General features: G+C 40.4%; 1 protein-coding gene across 2 annotated transcripts; it reads right to left on the bottom strand.

Annotated features, from left to right (window-relative positions):
* Positions 1-602: 602 nt before the first annotated feature.
* LOC117615744 (multiple organellar RNA editing factor 1, mitochondrial) lies at positions 603-3,942 on the bottom strand. Of its 2 annotated transcripts, XM_034344884.1 has the most exons (5): positions 3,414-3,942; positions 2,343-2,440; positions 2,197-2,262; positions 1,090-2,021; positions 603-923 (listed from the first exon to the last, which is right to left on the bottom strand). In XM_034344884.1, the coding sequence occupies exons 1-5, from the start codon at positions 3,806-3,808 to the stop codon at positions 912-914; spliced, it is 1,503 nt and encodes a 500-aa protein (XP_034200775.1). In that variant the 5' UTR covers positions 3,809-3,942; the 3' UTR covers positions 603-911. The 2 variants fall into 2 exon arrangements, with proteins under 2 accessions (XP_034200775.1, XP_034200774.1); XM_034344883.1 differs by having other exon boundaries at positions 603-2,021.
* Between the last annotated feature and the right edge of the window lie 3,392 nt (positions 3,943-7,334).

Genomic DNA, 7,334 nt, shown 5'->3' with positions numbered 1-7,334 from the left:
TAGTCGTACTCTCCATATCTATTTCAGTTTTTCACTTCACTTATCATAGTCCAAAAAAATCTTCAACTCAATGAGTCCATTCTAATATGGCCAAGACATACTTAAAGAACTGTGTATTGTGCTTGTTTGACTCAATCTCTAATTGACTGTCTGTTTTAAGAAGCCTCTTTGGTCTCTGCCCATTTCGCCCAGAACCCTAAAATCTCGTAGCCCCGTCCCTGCCTCTACACTTAATTAAGTATGCATTTTGGTGCATTTAATAAAATCTCAAGGATTAAAATCATCTTATGGTTCTTAGTAGGCCATATCGTACCATTGTAATGAACAACGTACACCGAGGTAAAAACTACATATTGTACATTTCAATCTCAAATGATTTCATTATGAAAACGATAGCGATTTTGTATACGGACATAAAGTCACTGTTCCAAAATAGTCTGCAGGTGAAGTACTAAGAAGACAAATGGTTTAAGAACCAGCGGGATCTCTAGACACATTGGTTTCTCTCTAGTGCATTTTCGGGGATTATTGTCGTCATTTTTCAGTAATTGAACTACCAAGTAATTCAATGTGCTACATTTAATTTCTAGGTGAAAAGAATATACTTAAATAGGAACCAATAGCCATTTCCAAAACTAAAATATAACATCATTGGCACGCATTACATTCGTATACTTCATTAGGAGCAAAATTCAAGTTCAAGCTCGTAAAACAAACGAGGAAAGCTAAAAGTTCTGATTTCACTAGGAAAAAAAAAATGATGCTGACAAGAAAATTTGACAGATTATGTACCATGGAAAGAGTTCAGAAGGTCAAGCAATCTCCCTTCAAATCAGATCAAACAAGAGGGGCAAATGATTGATAAAACTCCTTCCTACATCCCATCTCACATTGTCATGATTGGCATGTCATTAATACCTCCCCTGCAAAAACCAACCACCATGAGCCATCTAAAATTTCCCAGCAAATTCCTCTCATTTTTTCATGTCGCCTTGAAATTATACTGAGACTACCACACAAGTCCAAGTTTCATCTTTATGACCAAAAAAAGTGAGATTCATCTCAATTACTAAACAGTGGATCTCTTACTTGCTCAATTCCTGTCTGTCCTGTGGGTGCATAGTTGCTTTGTTCACCTTGCACGTTCCTCTGCTCCCCTTGTGAAAACCTCTGATCTCCACCGTACCCAGGGTAGCACTGCCCATTACCAGAAGCTGTTACTTCTGTTACTTGACCAAAGGGTCCGGAGCTCGGTCCTTGGCCAAATGCTCCGGAGCTCGGTCCTTGGCCAAAGGCTCCGGACCTCTGTCCTTCTTGCCCATAAGCTCCGGACCTCGGTCCTTCTTGCCCATAAGCTCCGGAGTTCGGTCCTTGCCCATAAGCTCCGGAGTTCGGTCCTTGCCCATAAGCTCCGGAGTTCGGTCCTTGCCCATAAACTCCGGAGTTCGGTCCTTGCCCATAAACTCCTGAGTTCGGTCCTTGCCCATAAACTCCTGAGCTCGGTCCTTGCCCATAAGCTCCAGCTGTTCCCTGGCCTTGAAATCCACCCAAACCTTGTCCATGAGTTTCAGTTTGTGGGGGAACATAATTCCTATCATCTCGCCTAAATCCCACCGGACCAGGAGGGGCATAATTCCTCTGATCTCCTTCTGGGAAGTTCCTTTGTTCTTGGGGATGATAATTTTGCTGCCCCGCTTGGTTATAATTGCCCTGATATGAAGGTACTGGATCCCTCCCTGGCTGATATGCATCCCTCCCTCCAGGGGTATTCACTGGTAAAGGGCCTCTATTATCTCCTTGTCTTTGTGAGCCATAAGTTTGTGAAGGCCCATAGTTCCCTCTATCTTGCATAGGCCCCTTCAGATTATAGGAGGGATTCCCTTGCTGATTAGGCGTCGGTCCTTGCCCATTGTATCTTGGTGGGTCAGGATTTCTGTTACGATCGTGGTATCTCCCCTGCTGTCTTCCATGATGAACTGGGGGTGGTCTTGGATAGATTGTACCATTGACGTATTTGTCTCCTGATATATATAGAAAACAATTTTAAATTGAACAAAACTGCTAGATATAGATGGACCAGCTCATTGTTTTACAAGTCTTAACACAGTCCAAATACCATAACTGGTTGAATCTGCTGATAAATTGCAACTCAGAATTCTCAAAGAGAACAAGCATTCATGTGGACAAAAACCTTACCTCCATATTCCTTGTTTTGTGGGTCAATGTAAGAATCTGGCAACACAAAAATAACTCCAGGTAAACCTGTTTCAGATAAAATGGAAATGTTAGAAACAGGACTCGGTACTATCATTCTCAATGGTAACGATGCTATCAACATTTACCTTCGAACTTCTGTGACTCTTCCTCAGACATTACGACCTGAAAGCCTGTGTATGTTGTAGTGCTACAAGCATACATCTTCTGTTTTGCCTCTTCCACACTGAATCATAAAATATATAAAAACTTATGATGAGTGAAAATCAATGTATATAAGACTGCTGCAAACATAATGCTAGCCTGAACAAAATGTCCAAGAAACTAGTAGCATCAACAAAATTGCACCCAGCAAACAGTTGATGATTAATACATAAATAGCCAATAATACATGCACCATAAAAGCAATTAGAATTATATTGTACAATTGGTAAAAGAGCTACAACAGAATGAACCACCAAGTATATTGTGAGAGGTTCGGAAACAAAATAAACAAAAAAGAAAGATTCAAGTATCCTTAGGCGATCACTACGTTATAATGGGTCCCCGAGAAAATGTAGTCAATCTAATAGAGCAACTCTATTTGATAGTCATGGAGCACTATTTAACATGTACATATCCCTTTCCTCATTCTGTATCATGCAACTGTCCAACACTTACGAACCAACAAGCTCTGTTTGCTTACATCCCAAAACCGCCCATCTGAACAAAACAAGAAAAGAAGAAGCAAAAATATATGCTTCAAAAAAATTCATACCCGAACCGATCGAAGGACAATTCATTCTGAATATCCAAAAAGTAGCAATAGCTGACACAGACATAGTTCCGATTTGAACACATTCTCTCTACATAAAAGGTACAATTCCCTATTATTCTTAGATACTGAAACGCACAGAGAGAGAGGGAGGCAAAAACACCACCTCATGTTATGATACTGCCAGTTCTTCTCCACTGTTCTATTCTCAGTAAACAATCACAAGGCACAAGGATCCACAACTCAATTAACACTTCAACTCAAAATCTTCCCTTTCCCCCAAATTTTCTTAGCCACCAAATTACCACAGAAAAAACGTACATCATAAACATATGCGCACACGCACACGCGCGCGCGCGCACACACACACACACACATATATATATATATATATAGAGAGAGAGAGAGAGAGAGAGAGAGAGAAGGGCCAGGAAAGGAGTGTGACCTGATGTTCAAGCCTTTAGCACAGGTTTCCTCATAAGCTCTGACCATCTCCTCAGCCGGAGGCCGGTTGGTTTGCGGGTAATCCATGACAATGAGCCAGTGGTTGTAATCGCACCCTTCGAACAGTACCGTATTGGGGTCCATCTTCTCGTTTTGGTTGTTGTCGTACGGCGCCGATCGAGCAGAAGAGAGCGAGGACGACCTGAACGTCCGAGAATGGAGGAGGAGGGTCCAGGATTTCGGGTGCGATACAGGAGATTGTGCTGAGGTGGGGCCATTGAGCAGAGGAGAGGAAGAAGCGTGTGAAAATGACAGTGCAGAGGTTGCAGAAAGAGTGCGATGGAGGTTTGAGAGGGCGCAGAGGGTTCGGCGGATTCGAAGAGAGCTCAGCGCCATGGCTAGTTCTGCTGGTGTAGGTGAACCACAAATGAGAGACTATGCTAGGGTTTTGAGAGGTTTGGTCTCGTCGGGGTTTTGGAGAAGAGAAAACTCTACTCACTCCTGTATATTCTAGAAGGGGCCTTCTCCCCAAAAATAAAAAATAAAGGCTTAATTGCAGTTTTACCCCTGAACCCATAATTCTCAATTTGCATTTTCAATTATTTTTTCAGTAAATTGAGGATACGAATTTGTTAAAAATAGCCAATTAGGTGTTTACTGTAGGGCTAGGCATGGTATGAGATGACACGGGATGGAGGTCATTTCGGTGTCAATCATGAATAGGAGAATCGGGATGGGATGACACGGGATAAAAGTTTTTGAAAACACGTTCAAACTTTACCAGACCCAAATGGAATCGGTATGATTCAGTATCAATGTTGATACCGTAAAAAATATGCAAAATTTCATAAATCAAGTGTAATATAACAAAACCCTCAATCAAGATTCAAGAGTCTTGATTTAAGACCAACCAATAAATGGAAATCTCATACAAAATTCAAGTGAAAATGGAAATCAAATCTCATACAAAGAGCTTCTTGTGGGATATCTCATACATGTAACGCTCTTTCTCAGTCAACTTAACAAATGTAAGTCGCTTCGCTTCTTATTCTTCAATCAGTCTTTTATACTGTCCTAAGAGAATCATATTTTAAATATAATTGAGGCTACCTGGAGTTCTGAAGTAATTTGTGTTGTTGGGTTGCATGTTGTAATTTGAACTATATCTACTTACCTTTCCTTCATTTTGCTTATGGACAGATTTTGGTGAGAGGCATGACAGTTGGGAAGAGTATTTTGCTTGCAGTTTTGCTCTGTTTCTACATGTAATTCGAGTAATTTTTCCTGTGAGTTTTAATAGCTGCTTTGGAGAAGAATGGAGATTTGATTTCCAAATTAAGTACCCCATGATTTTTCTACACAGAAACTCGGAGAGACTTTGGGTTGGGGCTTTCCTTTTTCATTGGTTTGGAGAAGAACGGAGAGAGAGAGAGAGAGAGAGAGAGAGAGAGAGAGAGAGAGAGGAGGAGGAGGAGGAAGAGAAGAAGATGAAATCGATTGATGGTGGAGGATTTGGGAATTACGACTTCAAATCGTGACTGGAGAAAGGAGAAAAGAAGAATTAGACAGACGCAGAGAAACAAAGAGAAAGATGAGTCGACGAAATATATGTGGAGGAGAGTAGGGGTGGAACTAAAATTAAATTAGGATTAATAAAACTAATTTACTGTTCGGTACGGTATGACACCAATCGGAATCACAAATATGGAATCGATGTCGTGCCAAACAATAACGGGATGACACGGTATCATTCCGTTTACACTTCAACACCAAACAGGACGGCACAAGATTGGCATGGTTTGGCATGGTTTCCGGATGGTTTCGGTATTCTGGTTTTGATGCCCACCCCTAGTCTACTGTCAGATATTGAATGATTTTATCCACTTCTCCATTACTTTTCCCATGTGATTCGCACATGACCCACTTATGAAAGGCAAAGTCGCCACTTCACCCTTCCCTCCTTATATTCCTTCCTAATTAGCCCCAGGCCCTAAAAGAGAACAACACCAGAATGTATGTTAGAGATAGTGATATTAGAAGAATCAAAACAGCAACGAACTATCTTTGGTGAGCCAAGCATTAGAGAGCAAATTTTTATAGAGAGAAGGAACATGAATAACGTTAGAGTGACGAAAAGAATGAGAGTCTAAGGTAAGAGATATGGTACTAGTTTTAGAGATAGAAATAGTATCACTATTATTAAGAGCATCATTTAAGGAACTAAACTCAGGAATGTGATACTATGACTAGTCATATGGTAGGTGGTGCCAGACATCAAGGCTAGTAAATGGATATGAGGTAGAGGAGTAAGAGATATACATCCAAGCAAAATGAGAATATGAAGCAATGAATTGATGATGACACAGAGACATTATGACAAGTGGAGTGACAGATGGAACACCAAACAGATCCAAGAAGTCCATGAAAAAAATGAGGCATAAGGAGCACCATAACGAGGCATTCGATACGAGAAGGGAAACTGCCAAGGCTGCGATTGAAAGCAACCAACACCACGTCTATGGTTGCGAGCAAGACCACAACCATGATAAGATGGAGGGAGTTAGGGCAAAAACAGGAAAAGGAACAAGGAAAAAAAAATGTTGTTGAGTGATGGTGAATGCATAAGCAATAGATGAGGAAGGTCGAATGGTTTGAGACTCAAAGGAGATGAGGTAAGCATAAAGATCCTTTGAAAAGAGGCATATGAGGAAATTTAAGAATAACTATAATGAGCTTGACATAATCAGAGCCAAGCCTAAGGAACACTGTCGTAACAAGATCATTATTGGTGACAGGTTGACCAATAGTTGCCAAAGAATCAACTTAATTAAGACTTAACATATTGAAGGTATTCATGTATAAACTTCATGCCATTGGAGATATCCATAAGTTGAAATCAAATATTAGTTGCATTAGCAACATAAACTTCAGAAAAATGTTGACAAAGGCAGTCCTAGCTAGCATGAGAGGAAAGGGGACCAACAATGATCAATAGACATATTCAGATAAGGTGGAGGTGAGATGACTCATAACGAGTTGGTCCGCCTAAAACCATGCAGTATAAGCCAGATTGGCAGAGGCAAGCTGATCACTAGAACCATGAAGGGTTTGAGAAGAAGCCACATAACTTTCATTGACATATCTACATACATAATGACTAATAAGGAAGGGGCGCATCTAACTCTCTCATAGAAGGTAGTTAGCCTTAGAAACTTGAGAAAGTAAGCAACATTGGAGCTAGAAAGAGAGAAAGTAGGAGTGGGTGGAGCATCCATGAAAGAAGAAAAGAGGTTGTAAAAAAGAAATTTGAGCTACGGCAGAAGAAAATTGGTTAAGAGAAGTTTGTGAGAACCTTTGTTACCATGTATAATAGTGAAACTCGATAATTTATCCATAGAGAGAAACCATGTATTTATACACCACAAGCCCATAGGCAAAAACGGTGGAAACTGTAATCTACAAGAACTCTAAGAGAGCAGTTACAGCCCATATGAAAGAAGGAGTGCTAAAAAGGTAAGACATCTGACAAACTAGTTTGGGTAGTGTAAGGTTTTTTTTCCCTTCTATATTTTTGGACTTATATGTGAAGCTCCCAAAAATCTGTCCACTTGACTCCATCCTCACACCTACACAGACAACTTCTATCATTGTCGAAGCATGTGTTGTGTGGCTGTTTGGCAGAAGACGTTAATAATGTGGCTTTGATACCATAAAGGTTGAAGTTCAATCCTAAATATAGTCAGCAATGAGGGAGTGACCCAATTCCTTATAAGCACATGCTAAGCTCTTTTATTTTTCTATGGAAAGAAAGAGAGATGAAGGGATCATCGGCACATGAGACCGGTGTCAAGGTAGCGTGGGTGGTTGTGATGGGTTGGTTAAGCTATCGTGATTTCTTTTTATATTTTATTAAGGGTGTAAT

Source organism: Prunus dulcis, chromosome 1, assembly GCF_902201215.1.
Source record: "Prunus dulcis chromosome 1, ALMONDv2, whole genome shotgun sequence".
Lineage (NCBI taxonomy): Eukaryota > Viridiplantae > Streptophyta > Magnoliopsida > Rosales > Rosaceae > Prunus > Prunus dulcis.
Note: the sequence above shows the minus strand (reverse complement) of the source record. Positions and strands in the feature narration are given on the sequence as shown.